This window comes from Bombina bombina, chromosome 3, assembly GCF_027579735.1.
Source record: "Bombina bombina isolate aBomBom1 chromosome 3, aBomBom1.pri, whole genome shotgun sequence".
NCBI classification, from domain to species: domain Eukaryota; kingdom Metazoa; phylum Chordata; class Amphibia; order Anura; family Bombinatoridae; genus Bombina; species Bombina bombina.
The window spans coordinates 368,012,683-368,033,954 of NC_069501.1; the positions used below are offsets into that span (position 1 = coordinate 368,012,683).

Genomic DNA, 21,272 nt, shown 5'->3' on the forward strand with positions numbered 1-21,272 from the left:
TCTTTTTGAATTGTCATATAAGAGTACTGTACCATCTTTTAGAATGGTGTTTATATGGTCTATTCTGCCTTTTGGTCAGCAAGGGCATTATTTGTTTACAATAGATGCATATCTTCATATTCTATTTTCATTCAGATTATTTTCATTTTCTGAGATTCTCTTTTCTCCAACATTGGTGTGTCCGGTCCACGGCGTCATCCATAACTTGTGGGAATATTCTCTTCCCCAACAGGAAATGGCAAAGAGCACAGCAAAAGCTGTCCATATAGTCCCTCCTAGGCTCCGCCCACCCCAGTCATTCTCTTTGCCGTTGCACAGGCAGCATCTCCACGGAGATGGTGAAGAGTATGTGGTGTTTAGTTGTAGTTTTTTTATTCTACTATCAAGAGTTTATTTTAAAATAGTGCTGGTATGTACTATTTACTCAAACAGAAAAGGATGAAGATTTCTGTTTGTGAGAGGAAGATGATTTTAGCAGACAGTAACTAAAATCAATTGCTGTTTCCACATAGGACTGTTGAGATGAAGTAACTTCAGTTGGGGGAAACAGTTAGCAGACTTTTCTGCTTAAGGTATGACTAGCCATATTTCTAACAAGACTGTGTAATGCTGGAAGGCTGTCATTTCCCCTCATGGGGACCGGTAAGCCATTTTCTTAGTCTCAAACAGAATAAAGGGCTTAATATGGGCTATAAAACTGGTAGACACTTTTATGGGCAAAATCGATTGCTTTATTTGGGCATTTTATACAGCTTGATGCTTGAAATTCACACTTATAAACTTTGGGGAACGTTTTTTTACGTCAGACACTGGTTTAGACACCTTTCCAGTCAGGAAGGGCCTTCACTGTAGTAGGCTGAGCCTCATTTTCGCGCCATTATTGCGCAGTTACTTTTGAGAGCAGGACATGCAGCTGCATGTGTGTGGGTCTGAAAGTAGTTGGAAAGGTTCCTAGAAGGCTTCATTTGGTATTGTATTCCCCCCTGGGTTTGGTAAAATCGCAGCAAAGGCTGCGACTGTAAAGTCTGAAATTTGGGGTGCAATGCTTTGAATGCTTTATGACACTGTGGTGAAAATTTGGTAAATTTTGAACAATTCCTTCATAGTTTTTCACATATTCAGTAATAAAGTGTGCCCTGTTTAAAATTTAAAGAGACAGTAACGGTTTTGTTTTAAAACGGTTTTTGTACTTTATTGACAAGTTTAAGCCTGTTTAACATGTCTGTGCCTTCAGATAAGCTATGTTCTGTATGTATGGAAGCCAATGTATCTCCCCCTTCAAAATTGTGTGATAATTGTGCCATAGCGTCCAAACAAAGTAAGAACAGTACTGCCACAGATAGTAAAGTTGCCCAAGATGATTCATCAGATGAAGGGAGTAGACATAGTTCTACATCATCTCCTTCTGTGTCTACACCAGTTTTGCCCACGCAGGAGGCCCCTAGTACTTCTAGCACGCCAATGCTTATTACTATGCAACAATTGACGGCAGTAATGGATAACTCCATAGCAAATATTTTATCCAAAATGCCTGCATATCAGAGAAAGCGCGATTGCTCTGTTTTAAACTCTGTAGAGCAGGAGGGCGCTGATGATAATTGCTCTGTCATACCCTCACACAATCTGAAGGGGCCATGAGGGAGGTTTTGTCAGATGGGGAAATTTCAGATTCAGGTAGAATTTCTCAACAGGCAGAACCTGATGTTGTGACATTTAAATTTAAATTAGAGCATCTCCGCGCACTGCTTAAGGAGGTGTTATCTACTCTGGATGATTGTGACAACCTGGTCATTCCAGAAAAATTGTGCAAGATTGACAAGTTCCTAGAGGTTCCGGTGCACCCCGACGCTTTTCCTATACCCAAGCGGGTGGCGGACATAGTGAATAAGGAGTGGGAGAAGCCCGGCATACCTTTTGTTCCCCCTCCTATATTTAAGAAATTATTTCCTATGGTCGACCCCAGAAAGGACTTATGGCAGACAGTCCCTAAGGTCGAGGGGGCAGTTTCTACACTAGCCAAGCGCACTACTATTCCTATTGAGGATAATTGTGCTTTCAAAGATCCTATGGATAAAAAATTGGAGGGTTTGCTTAAAAAGATTTTTGTACAGCAAGGTTACCTCCTGCAACCTATTTCGTGCATTATTCCTGTCACTACAGCAGCGTGGTTCTGGTTCGAGGAACTAGAAAAGTCGCTCAATAGAGAGACACCGTATGAGGAGGTTATGGACAGAGTTCACGCACTTAAGTTAGTTAACTCCTTTATTTTAGATGCCGCTTTGCAGTTAGCTAGATTGTTCTGGGTTTGCAATTGTGGCGCGCAGAGCGCTCTGGCTAAAGTCTTGGTCAGCGGATGTATCTTCCAAGACAAAATTGCTTAATATTCCCTTCAAGGGTAAAACTCTCTTTGGGCCAGAATTGAAAGAGATTATCTCAGACATCACTGGGGGAAAGGGCCACGCCCTCCCACAAGATAGGCCTTTCAAAGCCAAGAATAAGTCTAATTTTCGTTCCTTTCGCAATTTCAGGAACGGACCGGCCTCCAATTCTTCAGCCTCTAGACAAGAGGGTAATGCTTTGCAAACCAAACCAGCTTGGAAACCGATGCAAGGCTGGAACAAGGGTAAGCAGGCCAAGAAGCCTGCTGCTGCTAACAAAACAGCATGAAGGAGTAGCCCCCGATCCGGGACCGGATCTAGTAGGGGGCAGACTCTCTCTCTTCGCTCAGGCTTGGGCAAGAGATGTTCAGGATCCCTGGGCACTAGAAATAGTTTCTCAGGGTTATCTTCTGGAATTCAAGGAACTACCCCCAAGGGGAAGGTTCCACATGTCTCACTTATCTTCAAACCAAATAAAGAGACAGGCATTCTTACATTGTGTAGAAGACCTGTTAAAAATGGGAGTGATACACCCAGTTCCAACCGTGGAACAAGGAATGGGGTTTTACTCAAACCTGTTTGTAGTTCCCAAAAAGGAGGGAACTTTCAGACCAATTCTGGATTTAAAGATCCTAAACAAATTTCTCAGAGTGCCATCATTCAAAATGGAAACCATTCGAACGATTTTACCTACAATCCAGGAGGGTCAATTTATGACTACCGTGGATCTAAAGGATGCGTATCTACATATTCCTATCCACAAAGATCATCATCAGTTCCTAAGGTTCGCCTTTCTGGACAAACATTACCAGTTTGTGGCTCTCCCATTCGGGCTAGCCACTGCTCCAAGGATTTTCACAAAGGTACTCGGGTCCCTTCTAGCGGTTTTAAGACCAAGGGGCATTGCAGTGGCACCTTACTTGGACGACATTCTGATACAAGCGTCGTCTCTTTCAAAGGCAAAGGCTCACACAGACATCGCTCTGGCCTTTCTCAGATCTCACGGATGGAAAGGGAACATAGAAAAAAGTTCCCTGTCTCCGTCGACAAGAGTTCCTTTCTTGGGAACAATAATAGATTCTTTAGAAATGAAGATTTTCCTGACAGATGTCAGAAAGTCAAAACTTCTAAACGCTTGTCAAGTTCTTCATTCAGTTCCACGTCCTTCCATAGCTCAGTGCATGGAAGTAGTAGGGTTGATGGTTGCAGCAATGGACATAGTTCCTTTTGCGCGAATTCATCTAAGACCATTACAACTGTGCATGCTGAAACAGTGGAATGGGGACTATACAGACTTGTCTCCAGTGATTCAAGTAGATCAGAAGAACAGAGACTCACTCCGTTGGTGGCTAACCTGGACCACCTGTCCCAGGGAATGAGCTTCCGCAGACCAGAGTGGGTCATCGTCACGACCGACGCCAGTCTAGTGGGCTGGGGCGCGGTCTGGGACTCCCTGAAAGCTTAAGGGCTATGGTCTCGGGAAGAGTCTCTTCTCCCGATAAACATTCTGGAACTGAGAGCGATATTCAATTCTCTCAGGGCTTGGCCTCAACTAGCAAAGGCCAGATTCATAAGATTCCAATCAGACAACATGACGACTGTTGCTTACATCAATCATCAGGGGGGAACAAGGAGTTCCCTGGCGATGAGAGAAGTGACCAAAATCATAAAATGGGCGGAGGATCACTCCTGCCACCTATCTGCGATCCACATCCCAGGAGTGGAAAACTGGGAGGCGGATTATCTGAGTCGTCAGACATTCCATCCGGGGGAGTGGGAACTCCACCCGGAAATCTTTTCCCAGTTGACTCATTTATGGGGCATTCCAGACATGGATCTGATGGCGTGTCGTCAGAACTTCAAGGTTCCTTGCTACGGGTCCAGATCCAGGGATCCCAAGGCGACTCTAGTGGATGCATTAGTAGCGCCTTGGACCTTCAACCTAGCTTATGTGTTTCCTCCGTTTCCTCTCATTCCCAGGCTGGTAGCCAGGATCAAGCAGGAGAGGGCCTCGGTGATCTTGATAGCTCCTGTGTGGCCACGCAGGACTTGGTATGCAGACCTGGTGAATATGTCATCGGCTCCACCATGGAAGCTACCTTTGAGACAGGATCTTCTAGTACAAGGTCCATTCGATCCAAATCTAGTTTCCCTTCAGCTAACGGCTTGGAAATTGAACGCTTGATTTTATCTAAGCGTGGGTTTTCGGATTCTGTAATAGATACTCTGATACAAGCCAGAAAACCTGTAACTAGGAAGATTTACCATAAAATATGGAAAAGATATATCTGTTGGTGTGAATCCAAGGGATTCTAATGGAGTAAGATCAAAATTCCTAGGATCCTTTCCTTTCTCCAAGAAGGTTTGGATAAGGGATTATCAGCGAGTTCTCTAAAGGGACAGATTTCTGCTTTATCTGTCTTATTACACAAACGACTGGCAGCTGTGCCTCATGTTCAAGCTTTTGTTCAGGCTTTGGTCAGGATCAAGCCTGTTTACAGGCCTTTGACTCCTCCTTGGAGTCTGAATTTAGTTCTTTCAGTTCTTCAAGGGGTTCCGTTTGAACCTCTACATTCCATAGATATCAAGATGTTATCTTGGAAAGTTCTGTTTTTGGTTGCTATTTCTTCTGCTAGAAGAGTTTCTGAGTTATCTGCTTTGCAGTGTAATCCGCCCTATCTGGTGTTCCATTCAGATAAGGTTGTTTTGCGTACTAAACCTGGTTTCCTTCCGAAGGTTGTTTCCAACAAGAATATTAACCAGGAAATAGTTGTACCTTCTTTGTGTCCGAATCCAGTTTCAAAGAAGGAACGTTTGTTACACAATTTAGATGTAGTTCGTGCTTTAAAGTTCTATTTAGAAGCAACAAAGGATTTCAGACAAACGTCTTCTCTGTTTGTCGTTTATTCTGGCAAGAGGAGAGGTCAAAAAGCTACTGCTACCTCTCTTTCCTTTTGGTTGAAAAGCATCATCCGATTGGCTTACGAGACTGCCGGACGGCAGCCTCCTGAACGCATCACAGCTCACTCTACTAGGGCTGTGGCTTCCACATGGGTCTTCAAGAACGAGGCTTCTGTTGATCAGATATGTAAGGCAGCGACTTGGTCTTCCCTGCACACTTTTGCCAAATTCTACAAATTTTATACTTTTGCTTCCTCAGAGGCTATTTTTGGGAGAAAGGTTTTGCAAGCCGTGGTGCCTTCCGTTTAGGCAACCTGATTGGCTCCCTCCCTTCATCCGTGTCCTAAAGCTTTGGTATTGTTTCCCACAAGTTATGGATGACGCCGTGGACCGGACACACCAATGTTGGAGAAAACAGAATTTATGCTTACCTGCTAAATTACTTTCTCCAACGGTGTGTCCGGTCCACGACCCGCCCTGGTTTTTAATCAGGTTTGATGAATTTCTTTCTTTAACTACAGTCACCACGGCACCCTATAGTTTCTCCTGTTTTTCTCTCCTGTCCGTCGGTCGAATGACTGGGGTGGGCGGAGCCTAGGAGGGACTATATGGACAGCTTTTGCTGTGCTCTTTGCCATTTCCTGTTGGGGAAGAGAATATTCCCACAAGTTATGGATGACGCCGTGGACTGGACACACCGTTGGAGAAAGTAATTTATCAGGTAAGCATAAATTCTGTTTTTTAGACAAGCATTACCAATTTGTTGCTTTTCCTTCTGGCCTAGCGACAGCTCTAAGAATCTTTTCAAGGTTCTCGGTGTTTCCTTATTTGGACGATCTTGTGGTACTTGCTCAGTCTTTTCGTTCTGCAGAATCTCATACGATTCAACTTTTGTTGTTTCTTCAAAGACGTGGTTGGAGGATCTTTTTATCAAAAGCTCCTTGATTCCTCAGATAAGGGTCACCTTTTTTAGGTTTCCAGATATATTGTGTCAATGTCTTTGTCTCTAACAGATAAGAGACAATTATATTGGCTTCAGCTTGTCGGAACCTTTAGTCTCTATTATTTCCTTCAGTAGCTATATGCATGGAAGTTTTAGGTCTCATGGCTGCAGCATTGGATTTGATTCCCTTTGCTCATTTTCATATGAAACCTTTCCAGTTTTTTTATGCTGAATTAATGGTGCAGGGATTATTCTAGGATATCACTTTTAATATCTTTGAATCCCAATATTCAACTATCTTTGACTTGGTGGTTAGATCACCATCATATAGTTCTACGGGTCTCTTCGGCTCATCCAACCTGGACCATGATCACAACAGATGCGAGTCTTTTAGGTTGGGAAGCTGTCTGGGGATCTCTTTCAGCACAAGGGGTTTGGAAATTTCAAGAGGCGAGATTTCCATTCAATATTTTGGAACTCTGCGTTTTCTCAGAGTTCTTCAGTTTTGGCTTCTTTTTGAAGAGAGAGACGTTTATTGGTTTTCAGACAGACAATGTCACAACTGTGGCGTATGTCAATCATCAGGGTGGGACTCTCAGTCCTTAGGCTGTGAAAGAAGTATCTTGGATACTTGCTTGGGCTAAATCCAGCTCCTGTCTAATTTCTGCGGTCCATATCCCAGGTATAGACAATTGGGAAGCGGATTATCTCTGTCAATCAAGCTTTACATCCGGGAGAATGGTCTCTTCACCCAGATGTGTTTTTTCAAATTGTTCAGATGTGGGGGCTTCCAAAAATAGATCTGATGGCATCTCATCTAAACAAGAAACTTCCCAGGTACCTATCCAGGTCCGGGATCCTCAGGCAGAAGCAAACCTGCCTATATTTTTCCGCCTCTGGTTCTTCTTTGAAGAGTGATTTTTAAAATCATCATGGAGCAATCGTTTGTGCTGCTGGTGGCTCCAGCATGGCCGCTCAGGTTTTGGTATATGGTTCTTGTTCGGATGTCCAGTTGCCAACCTTGGTCACTTCCATTAAGGCCAGACCTTATATCTTAAGGTTTGTTTTTTCCGTCAGAAACTCAAATTATTAAATTTGATGGTATGGAAATTAAATGCTTAGTGCTTAGTCATAGAGGTTTCTCTGACTCAGTGATTAATACTATGTTGCAGGCTCGTAATTCTGTGTCTAGAAAGATTTCTTATTGGAAGACTTACATCTCATGATGCTCTTCTCATAAATTCTCATTCTTTTAGAATTCCTAGGATTTTACAGTTTCTTCAGGATGGTTTGGATAAAGGTTTTGTTTGCAAGTTCCTTGAAAGGACAAATCACAGAAAAATTGCTAATCTTCCTGATATTCATTGTTTTGTTCAGGCTTTGGTTTGTATCAAGCCTGTCATTAAGCCAATTTCTCCTCCTTGGAGTCTTAATTTGTTTCTGAGGGCTTTACAGGCTCTTCCGTTTGAGCCTATTCATTCTTTGGACTTTAAATTACTTTCATGGAAAGTATTGTTCCTTTTGGCCATCTCTTCTGCTAGAAGAGTTTCTGAATTATCTGCTCTTTCTTGTGAGTCTCCTTTTCTGATTTTTCATCAGGATAAGGCAGTTTTGCAGACTTCATTTAAATTTTTACCTAAAGTTGTGAATTCTAACAACATTAGTAGAGAAATTATTGTCCCTTCCTTGTGTCCTAATCCTAAGAATTCTTTGGAAAGATCCTTACATTCTTTGGATGTGGTAAGAGCTTTGAAATATTATGTTGAAGCTACTAAGATTTCAGAAAGACTTCTAGTCTATTTGTTATCTTTTCTGGTTTTAGGAAAGGTCAGAAGGCTTCTGCCATTTCTTTGGCATCTTGGTTAAAGCTTTTGATTCATCATGCTTATTTGGAGTCGGGTTAATCCCCGCCTCAGAGGATTACGGCTCATACTACTAGGTCAGTTTCTACTTCCTGGGCTTTTAAGAATGAAGCTTCTGTTGATCAGATTTGCAAAGCAACGACTTGGTCTTCTTTGTATACTTTTACTAAATTCTACCATTTTGATGTTTTCTCTTCTTCAGAAGCAGTTTTTTGGTAGAAAAGTACTTCAAGCAGCTGTTTCAGTTTGATTCTTCTGCTTATAATTTCAGTTTTTTTCATTATAAAGATTAAAACTTTTTGATTTGGGTTGTGGATTAATTTTTCAGCAGAATTGGCTGTCTTTATTTTTATCCCTCCCTCTCTAGTGACTCTTCCATGGAGTTCCACATCTTGGGTATTTGCTATCCCATACGTCACTAGCTCATGGGCTCTTGCCAATTGCATGAAAGAAAACATAATTTATGTAAGAACTTACCTGATAAATTCATTTCTTTCATATTGGCAAGAGTCCATGAGGCCCACCCTTTTTTATGGTGGTTATGATTTTTTTTATTCCAATTCCTTGTTGATGCTTTCGCTCCTGTCTTATCACCCCACTTCTTGGCTATTCCTTAAACTGAATTGTGGGTGTGGTGGGGGGTGTATTTATAGGCATTTTGAGGTTTGGGAAACTTTGCCCCTCCTGGCAGGAATGTATATCCCAAAGGTCACTAGCTCATGGACTCTTGCCAATTACATGAAAGAAATGAATTTATCAGGTAAGTTCTTACATAAATTATGTTTTTAGTAGCCGGTGGATAGCTTAGACATCTTGCAACCTGTGTATGGAGGGAATTGGTCTGATGGTATTCCATTGACATTATTCCATTCCTTTTGCTATTTTCCATGACATGGAGAACTTTCGGATCTGTCTTAAAGGATAGATTTAGATCAGATGACAAGAGACTTTCTTCCGTAGTATTTTTTCAGGGGTATCTATCTCCGGGCGCGTGTTTCTGGAGACATTCCTGGGTGATATGAATACGAATACCAACCTGCGGGGCTAGTAAGCTGTGTGGGTCTTTAAGGATTATGGACTCGGAAGTGTCTGCTCTCCTCTTTAAACATCTTGGAGTTGAGAGCAATTCGCAATGCTCTGATGACTTGACCTCAGTCATCCCTAGCTTGGTTCCAGTCGGACAATATCGCCTCTAGGGTTTATATCAACCATTAGTGAGGAACTAGGGGTTCCTTAGCCATGTAGGAGGTGACTTGGATTGTTCAATGGGAGGAAGCTCACATTTGCTGTCGGTCATCCACTTTCCAGAGGTGGACAATTATGAGTCGGACTTCAAAACAGACTGATAATTCATCCCGGGGAGTGAGCATTTCCATCCGGAAGTGTTCTTTAGGTAGACCCTCACATGGGGGGGGTTTCAGGAGTTGGCTTCTGTGGGCATTTCGAAAGAACGCCAAGTTTCGAAGGTACGTTTTATGGTCATGTGATCCACAGACCGTCCTGATAGTTGTTCTGACGTTTTTCTTGGATTTCAGTCATGCATACCTTTTTCCGCTGTTTGTTCTCTTTCCACGAGTCATTACTCGTATTTTCAGATTAGGCGGCATGGCCTCGCTTTATCTGTTATGCAGACCTAGTGGAAATGTTGTCTCTCCACCTTGAAGACTACCTCTAAGGAAGGACTTCTGATTTTTGGTCTTTTCCTTCATCTAAATCTCTGAAGCTGACTGCTTGAAGATTGGACGCTTAGTTTTGTCTAAGCGGGGGGTTTTCTGAATTTTTTATCCTTTCTCTAGGGTGGTCTGGAGAAGGGTTTGTCAGTCAGTACCCTGAAGGGTCATTTTTCTGCATTGGTTTTTTTTGCTACATAAGCATCTGGTGGACGTGCCAGATGTGCAATCTTTTTGTCAGGCACTGGTCTACATCAGGCCTGTGTTTAAGTCAGTTGCTCCCCCTTAAGGTTTTTCCCTTGTTCTTAAAGTTTTGCAGTAGGCTCTGTTTGAGCCTTTGCTTTCCATAGATATTAAGTTGTTATTTTGGAAGGTTTTGTTTCTCATTGCTATCTTTTCTGCTTGGAGAGTCACGGAGCTCTCAGTTTTGCAGTGGGATTTGCCTTATCTTTCATGCAGTTAAGGCGGTTATTCGTACTAGTTAGGTTTTCTTCCTAAGTTGTTTCGGATAGATATATTAATGTGTTCTTATCTTTCTTCTCATAAGGATCATTTGTTGCACAACTTTGATTTTGTGCGTGCTTTTATTTTCTATCTACAGGCGAGTAAGGATTGTCGCCAGTTTGCTGTTTGTTTCTCTGGGAAACATTAAGGTCAGAGAGCTTCAGCTACTTCTCTTTCTCGTTGGTTGAGTAGTATAATGCGTTTGGTTTATGAGACTGCTGGACAGCAGCCTCCTGAGAGAATTTCATCTCATTTCACTAGGGCTGTCCCTTCTTCTTGGGCTTTCAAGAAGGAAATTTCAGTAGAACAGATTTGCGAGGCTGCAACTTGGTCCTCTCTGCATACTTTTTCCAAATTTGATATTTTTGTCTCAGCTGAGGCTTCTTTTGGGAGAAAGGTTCTTCATGTGGCTCCTTCTGTTTAGGTTACCTGTCTTGTCCCTCCCTAATCATCTGTGTCCTCTAGCTTGGGTATTGGTTCCCACTAGTAATTGATGATTCTGTGGACTCACCATATCTTAGAAAAGAAAACATAATTTATGCTTACCTGATACATTTATTTATTTCCGGATATGTTGAGTCCACGGCTCACCCTTTATTTTAAGACAGTTATTTTTAACTAAAACCTCAGGCACCTCTACACCTTTGTGTTTTCTTCTTTTTCCATTTTCCCTTCGGCTGAATGACTGGAGGTTATCGGTAAGGGAAGTGACATATAAAGCAGCTTTGCTGTGGTGCTCTTTGCCTCCTCCTGCTGGCCAGGAGTGATATTCCCACTAGTAATTGATGATTCTGTGGACTCACCATATCCGGAAATAAATACATTTATCAGCTAAGCATAAATTATGTTTTTTTGCTATATGGGCAACACTCTTATTTGCACCTTTTAACTTTGTTTTCTGTCTTTCCTACCTTTTATGTCTCTTCCCTACTCGGCTATACGTAAACTGAGTGGGGAGAGTAGGTGGGAGGGATTAAAGCTCTTGTGAGAGTCCTTAACTTCCTCTTAATGGCAGGAAATATATCCCACATGTTATGGATACCTATGGACTCTCCTCATCCCAAAATAAAGAAATTTATCAGAAAGTATAAATTCTGTTTTTTTTTTGTTTTTTAAATGCAAGGAAGTATCAGAAGGCCCTGTTACGCAGAATGGATGTTGTCTGAACTCTCGATATTTAGGTATAAGTGACCTAAGGGGAACTGATTGTTTCCTTTTTGGTAATAGACTGTCAAATAATCTCTGAAGTCTTTATTTGCTAATTGGATTTTGCTTTTGGGATTTTGGTCCATTCCATTTTTGCAATTGTAGTTTTGTGTGATTGCCATAGTGAAACTTTTAATATACAGTTGTTTAAGCCTGCAGCCACCAATCAGCAAGTGCTACCCAAGATCTGAACTAAAAATGTGTCTATGAAAGAAAAAAAATGGGTTTATTATCCCTTTAAATTGTATGATTTAATTTGCACCCTGAAGCACCAGCACTTAAAGGGGATAGTGTACTGTAGAGCTTGTTTTCCCTTAATGCGTTCTCAATGACTTGTTATACCAGCTGCAGGGTATAACATTTATGAGAAATTGCTCCTTTATGTTTCGTTTTTTAAAAGAAACTACAACCCATCAAAATAGGCTACGCTTGCAGGCAAGTCAGACATCTTTATCTTATCACTCAAATGCTTACATTTTTTGTCTCTGTCTCTATACAAAACTTAGAAAGAACAATAGAAAATTTTCATTTTATAACTTTCTCACACGTCACAGGGAGTGTCATTTATTTTGCTGGCTGTGTTTACATAGCTTGTCAATAAGCCTATACTTAAGTATAGAAACTTCCAGTATAGGTAGGGATAGTCCAAACAAAATTAGCTATTTCAAATGCTGATAAAAAAGCAAAAGAGCTATTAGTAAACAATTTATTACACTCCAGCTGGTAAAAGAGATTATTGGGAACAAATTATAGGGGAGAACATTTTAGGGTAAACTGTCCCTTTTAATATAGCGTGGGAGAGGAAACCAGATTAATGCTTAGTAATAAATCAGTTTCCTCACACTCTGTATAAAGGATTGCCCTATGTTGTACAGGTTTTTAATCATGATTTTTCCTTAGTCATTTTTGAGGTCACATGCTTTCTTCTACTTTTCTATTGCAAGGAGGCAGGGAAGGGCTTTGTAACATTGAAGAAATTTCTTTATCTGTATGTATAAATAAGGTTATATATTTTTTTTATTTATAATCTCTGTGTTCAACAAATTACTCAACTAGTGGAGTTACAGTACTGTTATACCTGAAACATAGTTTTAATTAAACAATGTTGCGTTAGTCTACTTGTAATATAGATGTCTTGGCATTATATGCAAATTCATCTTATTAATAGGAGGAAAATGAAAAAAAAAGTCACCACAAGGACCACTCGGATAGCGAATCTACATCGTCAGATAAGTGAGTATACTTCTATATTGGCCTTTATTGGGAAGTTCATTGACCCTTACGTATTTAACTTTTTTTTTATTTATTTTTTTAGTTCTGGTAGGAGGAGAAAAGGACCGTTCAAAACAATTAAATTTGGGACCAATATTGATTTGTCTGATGAAAAAAAGTAAGTTTTGGCTTTTGTATATAATAATTTAAATAGTCTAAGGTGGTTAACCCTTTGAGTGCAATGACGGTTCTGAGCCGTCACAGAGTTTCTCACTCTGGGGCTAATGACGGCTCAGAGCCGTCATGAGCACTCTCCCACCTTGAGGGAGATCTGGGGGCTCCTAACTGCTCCTACCCCGGCGATCGTGCCTGTAGAGTGACAGGCATCCCCGGGAATTCACGTGATGCGCGGTGACGTCACGCGCAATGACGTGATGACGTCACCCCGCAACTTTATTTATACTTAACAATGTTAAGTATAGGAGGAGGGGGCATGCTGCTTAGAAGCCTGTATCTCAGGCATCTAGGCAGCTACAGACCCCAAGACCCACTGTTGGAAAGGTAATCGTCTCACCTTTCCAACAGTGTAAGTCTTGTGGGTCTGTAAAAAATAAAAAAAAAGTTAAAAAAAATAATAATCAAAAATAAAAAAAAACTTAGATAATATTAGCACCCAGGTGGGAAAGTGCTTAGCACTCAAAGGGTTAAATAAAGTTGTAATAGTCCAACTTTGTAGAGTATAGCATAAATATTTAACATTAATATATAACAGAGTATTTCCTTGCGTCTATTGAAAATAACGTGGTTTTACTTTAAAGAAGCATGTGAAATACTTTTTCATGTTTATTTTTTACAGTGTTTAAATACTTTACTGTTATCTTTAAGGTGGAAGCTGCAACTCCATGAATTGACCAAACTTCCAGCCTTTGCACGTGTTGTTTCAGCTGGAAATCTCCTTAGTCATATAGGTCATACAATCCTTGGAATGAACACTGTTCAGCTATACATGAAGGTTCCGGGCAGCAGAACACCAGGTTTGTACTTCACTGTATGTCTGGACATATTGTTAATGATTTACAGTACTGTTTTTAGAATAACTTCCTTTAACAGCAATTATTGAAAGAGGGGGTCTTTGGCAATTCCATCAGCAAACTGCTTCAGATGTTATTCATTCTGATCAAAGCATTAGTTACAAAAGGGAAAGTTTATTCAGTGAGCATCTAATTAGTTTTATTGCACAGTGACATTCTGGGGTAGCTAACCTCTTCCCTTTTGGGTTTGTCTGAGGAGTGGTATACTGATATACATATACACACATAGCGATAGATAGACATACATACACAAGAAGAGAAGCGCTCATCTAGGAACAAACAACAGCTCAGTGGCTTGTTCTTTGATAGGTCATACACCAAACGTATAATAAGATAAAATACTGCCTTTTGGTGGATGCAATAACTTAAAAAGTTAAAGGGTCATGATGCCCAAAGGTTGAAACACTTGAAAGTGATGCAGCCATAGCTGTAAAAAGCTGACTAGAAAATATCACCTGAACATCTCTATTTAAAAAAGATATTTTACCTCAAAATGTCCTAGGTATTCACACCCCATTGTAAAGGACTTTAAGCAGCAAATCAGTATGTCTGTCCCGGGACAAGCAAGGGGGTGAGCCTCATGCACACTCATGTTATTTCCCTATTCAGTTTAAGGAAGTTTACTATGAAATCTCATGAGAGTTAAGTGAAATCTCATGAGATCACAGTAAAATAGTTCATGACTTCAGCATTGCTGATGCTGATTGGCTGCAGCTCATTTCTCCAACATAGGTGTGTCCGGTCCACGGCGTCATCCTTACTTGTGGGATATTCTCTTCCCCAACAGGAAATGGCAAAGAGCCCAGCAAAGCTGGTCACATGATCCCTCCTAGGCTCCGCCTACCTCAGTCATTCTCTTTGCCGTTGTACAGGCAACATCTCCACGGAGATGGCTTAGAGTTTTTTAGTGTTTAACTGTAGTTTTTATTATTCAATCAAGAGTTTGTTATTTTAAAATAGTGCTGGTATGTACTATTTACTCAGAAACAGAAAAGAGATGAAGATTTCTGTTTGTATGAGGAAAATGATTTTAGCAACCGTCACTAAAATCCATGGCTGTTCCACACAGGACTGTTGAGAGCAATTAACTTCAGTTGGGGGAACAGGGAGCAGTCTCTTGCTGCTTGAGGTATGACACATTCTAACAAGACGATGTAATGCTGGAAGCTGTCATTTTCCCTATGGGATCCGGTAAGCCATGTTTATTACGATCGTAAATAAGGGCTTCAAAAAGGGCTTATTAAGACTGTAGACTCTTTCTGGGCTAAATCGATTCATTATTAACACATATTTAGCCTTGAGGAATCATTTTATCTGGGTATTTTGATATATAATATCGGCAGGCACTGTTTTAGACACCTTATTCTTTAGGGGCTTTCCCAAAGCATAGGCAGAGCCTCATTTTCGCGCCGGTGTTGCGCACTTGTTTTTGAGAGGCATGGCATGCAGTCGCATGTGAGAGGAGCTCTGATACTTAGAAAAGACTTTCTGAAGGCGTCATTTGGTATCGTATTCCCCTTGGGGCTTGGTTGGGTCTCAGCAAAGCAGATACCAGGGACTGTAAAGGGGTTAAAGTTAAAAACGGCTCCGGTTCCGTTATTTTAAGAGTTAAAGCTTCCAAATTTGGTGTGCAATACTTTTAAGGCTTTAAGACACTGTGGTGAAAATTTGGTGAATTTTGAACAATTCCTTCATGTTTTTTCGCAACAAGGGTAAGCAGGCCAAGAAACCTGCCACTGCTACCAAGACAGCATGAAATGTTGGCCCCCGATCCGGGACCGGATCTGGTGGGGGGCAGACTCTCTCTCTTCGCTCAGGCTTGGGCAAGAGATGTTCTGGATCCTTGGGCGCTAGAAATAGTCTACCAAGGTTATCTTCTGGAATTCAAGGGACTTCCCCCAAGGGGGAGGTTCCACAGGTCTCAGTTGTCTTCAGACCACATAAAAAGACAGGCATTCTTACATTGTGTAGAAGACCTGTTAAAAATGGGAGTGATTCATTCTGTTCCATTAAGAGAACAAGGGATGGGATTCTACTCCAATCTGTTCATAGTTCCCAAAAAAGAGGGAACGTTCAGACCAATCTTAGATCTCAAGATCTTAAACAAGTTTCTCAAGGTTCCATCGTTCAAGATGGAAACCATTCGAACTATTCTTCCTTCCATCCAGGAAGGTCAATTCATGACCACGGTGGATTTAAAGGATGCGTATCTACATATTCCTATCCACAAGGAACATCATCGGTTCCTGAGGTTCGCATTCCTGGACAAACATTACCAGTTCGTGGCGCTTCCTTTCGGATTAGCCACTGCTCCAAGGATTTTCACAAAGGTACTAGGGTCCCTTCTAGCTGTGCTAAGACCAAGGGGCATTGCTGTAGTACCTTACTTGGACGACATTCTAATTCAAGCGTCGTCCCTTCCTCAAGCAAAGGCTCACACGGACATTGTCCTGGCCTTTCTCAGATCTCACGGATGGAAAGTGAACGTGGAAAAGAGTTCTCTATCTCCGTCAACAAGGGTTCCCTTCTTGGGAACAATAATAGACTCCTTAGAAATGAGGATTTTTCTGACAGAGGCCAGAAAAACAAAACTTCTAGACTCTTGTCGGATACTTCATTCCGTTCCTCTTCCTTCCATAGCTCAGTGCATGGAAGTGATCGGGTTGATGGTAGCGGCAATGGACATAGTTCCTTTTGCGCGCATTCATCTAAGACCATTACAACTGTGCATGCTCAGTCAGTGGAATGGGGACTATACAGACTTGTCTCCGAAGATACAAGTAAATCAGAGGACCAGAGACTCACTCCGTTGGTGGCTGTCCCTGGACAACCTGTCACGAGGGATGACATTCCGCAGACCAGAGTGGGTCATTGTCACGACCGACGCCAGTCTGATGGGCTGGGGCGCGGTCTGGGGATCCCTGAAAGCTCAGGGTCTTTGGTCTCGGGAAGAATCTCTGTTACCGATAAATATTCTGGAACTGAGGGCGATATTCAATGCTTTCAAGGCTTGGCCTCAGCTAGCGAGGGCCAAGTTCATACGGTTTCAATCAGACAACATGACAACTGTTGCGTACATCAACCATCAGGGGGGAACAAGGAGTTCCCTGGCGATGGAAGAAGTGACCAAAATCATTCTATGGGCGGAGTCTCACTCCTGCCACCTGTCTGCTATCCACATCCCAGGAGTGGAAAATTGGGAAGCGGATTTTCTGAGTCGTCAGACATTGCATCCGGGGGAGTGGGAACTCCATCCGGAAATCTTTGCCCAAGTCACTCAGCTGTGGGGCATTCCAGACATGGATCTGATGGCCTCTCGTCAGAACTGCAAAGTTCCTTGCTACGGGTCCAGATCCAGGGATCCCAAGGCGGCTCTAGTGGATGCACTAGTAGCACCTTGGACCTTCAAACTAGCTTATGTGTTCCCGCCGTTTCCTCTCATCCCCAGGCTGGTAGCCAGGATCAATCAGGAGAGGGCGTCGGTGATCTTGATAGCTCCTGCGTGGCCACGCAGGACTTGGTATGCAGATCTGGTGAATATGTCATCGGCTCCACCTTGGAAGCTACCTTTGAGACGAGACCTTCTTGTTCAGGGTCCGTTCGAACATCCGAATCTGGTTTCACTCCAGCTGACTGCTTGGAGATTGAACGCTTGATCTTATCGAAGCGAGGGTTCTCAGATTCTGTTATCGATACTCTTGTTCAGGCCAGAAAGCCTGTAACTAGAAAGATTTACCACAAAATTTGGAAAAAATATATCTGTTGGTGTGAATCTAAAGGATTCCCTTGGGACAAGGTTAAGATTCCTAGGATTCTATCCTTCCTTCAAGAAGGATTGGAAAAAGGATTATCTGCAAGTTCCCTGAAGGGACAGATTTCTGCCTTGTCTGTGTTACTTCACAAAAAGCTGGCCGCTGTGCCAGATGTTCAAGCCTTTGTTCAGGCTCTGGTTAGAATTAAGCCTGTTTACAAACCTTTGACTCCTCCTTGGAGTCTCAATTTAGTTCTTTCAGTTCTTCAGGGGGTTCCGTTTGAACCCTTACATTCCGTTGATATTAAGTTATTATCTTGGAAAGTTTTGTTTTTAGTTGCAATTTCTTCTGCTAGAAGAGTTTCAGAATTATCTGCTCTGCAGTGTTCTCCTCCTTATCTGGTGTTCCATGCAGATAAGGTGGTTTTACGTACTAAACCTGGTTTTCTTCCAAAAGTTGTTTCTAACAAAAACATTAACCAGGAGATTATCGTACCTTCTCTGTGTCCGAAACCAGTTTCAAAGAAGGAACGTTTGTTGCACAATTTGGATGTTGTTCGCGCTCTAAAATTCTATTTAGATGCTACAAAGGATTTTAGACAAACATCTTCCTTGTTTGTTGTTTATTCCGGTAATAGGAGAGGTCAAAAAGCAACTTCTACCTCTCTCTCTTTTTGGATTAAAAGCATCATCAGATTGGCTTACGAGACTGCCGGGCGGCAGCCTCCCGAAAGAATCACAGCTCATTCCACTAGGGCTGTGGCTTCCACATGGGCCTTCAAGAACGAGGCTTCTGTTGATCAGATATGTAGGGCAGCGACTTGGTCTTCACTGCACACTTTTACCAAATTTTACAAGTTTGATACTTTTGCTTCTTCTGAGGCTATTTTTGGGAGAAAGGTTTTGCAAGCCGTGGTGCCTTCCATTTAGGTGACCTGATTTGCTCCCTCCCTTCATCCGTGTCCTAAAGCTTTGGTATTGGTTCCCACAAGTAAGGATGACGCCGTGGACCGGACACACCTATGTTGGAGAAAACAGAATTTATGTTTACCTGATAAATTACTTTCTCCAACGGTGTGTCCGGTCCACGGCCCGCCCTGGTTTTTTAATCAGGTCTGATAATTTATTTTCTTTAACTACAGTCACCACGGTACCATATGGTTTCTCCTATGCAAATATTCCTCCTTAACGTCGGTCGAATGACTGGGGTAGGCGGAGCCTAGGAGGGATCATGTGACCAGCTTTGCTGGGCTCTTTGCCATTTCCTGTTGGGGAAGAGAATATCCCACAAGTAAGGATGACGCCGTGGACCGGACACACCGTTGGAGAAAGTAATTTATCAGGTAAACATAAATTCTGTTTTCTTCAATTTTTGTTTTTACCTGCAGCTGGACAGCAGCTGAAGTATAACTTTTTACACAGCACTTACTCTGCTGAGCTAAGGAGATTGTGAGTTAAAATATCTTCTTTTTTCTTCTTAAATGGAAAGAGTCCACAGCTGCATTCATTACTTTTGGGAAATAAGAACATGGCCACCCGGAGGAGGCAAAGACACTCCAGCCAAAGGCTTAAATACTTCTCCCACTCCCCTCATTTCCCAGTCATTCTTTGCCTTTCGTCCCAGGAGGTTGGCAGAGAAGTGTCAGAATTTATTATTGTCTCTTATGGAGGGTTGTACTCTTCGGCATGGGACTGGAGTTTTAAGTAGTCCTGACAGTCTCTCAGTGAGGGCTTGGATGAAAGTTAGAGTCCGGAGATGCAGGAAGTGTCTTTCTGTGACACCACCCCGACTAATGTTAACAGCTCTTCAAGCAATTGGCGTGGTTGAACTTTTCCCCGCTGCCTGCTTTCTTCTCTCAAGTCCATGGCGGAGGCAATGCTACTATCCGTCAAACTTGAAAGGCCGTGTTCCTGTTCCACGGCGTAGATTCCGGTAAGATCGTTTCATTTTACTTTCTTTATGAATGTACTGTAATACAAATGTATTCCCGAGAGGCTACCACCTTGCGGGTCTAACTTAACTTAAAGGTCTCAGTGAGTCTCCTTTAGTATCTTGGAATCAAGGGTTAATATCATGTTTATGTGATTCAACCTGCTTATTTGTGATGTTTACGGGCTCGTGGTTGGAACATTGAGACCTTTTGGAAGTGATGCAACCTTATGGTTGGGCGCACTTTTTTGGACTGTACGGTTCACCTTGTGGTTGGGCGTGGTTACGCTCCGTCTTCCATTTCCACATTCCCGACCGTGTGGCGAAGGAGAAATTCTAGTTCGCAGGGGTCTGGTCATAGGAGGTGGTGAGTGCCCCAGCCATTGTGGGTGTCAGGTGCCGTTTTTGCTTTACTTCTTTAAGTCCATATTTGCATTTCCTCTATCCAGTTATGGAGGATTCTGATGCTAAGACTGTGCAAATTTCAGATTCAGTTATGGAGGATTCAGATATTGAGACTATTTTAATTTCAGATTTAGATTCTGCGTCCAGTGAAGAATCCGGATTGGCCTTGTTGACACTTGTCAACCAGTTTTGTTCTGTATGCCATATGAGAGCGCCTTGTTCCTCGGACTCGGAGAATCAAGAGACAGCTGAGCCATCTCCCTCTGGGGGTCCCGTCCTCCGAGAGGCGAGTTCCCTACCGCTCCATACTTCTACACTTGTGGGTAACCCAATTTATGATTATTCCTTCATGCAGGGCGTCATGTTCCCCTGGAGTTTGCAGCTCGTTTTCGGTTCCACATATTCTTGGCAATTATTTGTCTGCAGAGTCCAGACGTTTATGCGCGTTTGTGCTTGTTGCCCTATTGTCCCGGGTCTACCACCTTGGGGAGGGCCTGTACAGTTTCCTGCTGGTGTAACTGTCCCTGAGTGTTGTGCCTTTCGTTATAGAGTGGCGCGTCTTGCTCAGACATGCTTTTTCAGTTATTAAATGATCCTATCCTTCTCAAATACGGGAATTTTCAGTCTACTTTGAATGGTGCACCTCATTAGGCATGTGGGGATGATGTAATCTCCTGACTGTTTTGTTTTTTTGAGATCCTTCCCAGTTTTTCTTTGGAAGCCTAGGGCTCCATTTGGCTGGTCCTGCGGTAGGCCGGCTTTCTTAATGGGCGTTAACCTGCGGGTTGCCTTACATTTCTTTTTATCCGGTTAGGATGTCTTTTAATTTGTTTATTACTTCCTTCGGGAATCTTAAACTGGGATCGATATTCTGTTACTTCTGCGGTAGTGTTTTGGGACATGTTTGTCTGTTTCCGTTCTTCTCCTCTAAGGGAAGATTTATGCAGCTTGACGATTAGGACCCGGATGCAGGCTGGTTCTATTGGGTTCGGTTCTGTCCTGTGGCTGTTTAGACACGTGGCGCCGTTCTGATTGACTGGTCCGTTCGAGGTGCCGAATGCTCATGTTATTGTTTGTTTTACATTCAACTAAGCATTCTAGAGGACCTGTGGGTCTACAAGGCAGGAAGGGTTTTCTCAGTCCTTATAGCCTTCAATTGGATGACTGGGTCAGTGGAATTCCGCTGCATCATTTTCTATGGCGTCTGGTATGGTCGGACGTGGTGGAGAGTTGAAGGGCTTAGTGCCTTCTTCCCGCCGGGTGAGCGGTTTGGCCTTTCTTTTGAGGCTCGTGGATTGTCATTAGACTTGGTCCTCAGCAGCTAGTGAGTTGAAGGGTTGTTCAGCTGCCTTGCAGCGATTGGGTTGCTGAATGTAAACAGCTGCAGCTATTGCACATCTACTGTGTACTGTCTAGCTG

The 21,272-nt window shown here is 42.4% G+C and overlaps 1 protein-coding gene across 1 annotated transcript in view; it reads left to right on the forward strand.

Annotated features, from left to right (window-relative positions):
- The window catches only part of KDM6A (lysine demethylase 6A), a 926,232-nt gene that overhangs the window by 877,973 nt on the left and 26,987 nt on the right, over positions 1-21,272 (forward strand). Inside the window, exons 20-22 of the mRNA XM_053705281.1 lie at positions 12,633-12,697; positions 12,780-12,854; positions 13,562-13,710. Of these exons, the coding sequence (XP_053561256.1) occupies positions 12,633-12,697; positions 12,780-12,854; positions 13,562-13,710 (289 nt within the window). The remainder of the gene's footprint in view (positions 1-12,632; positions 12,698-12,779; positions 12,855-13,561; positions 13,711-21,272) is intronic.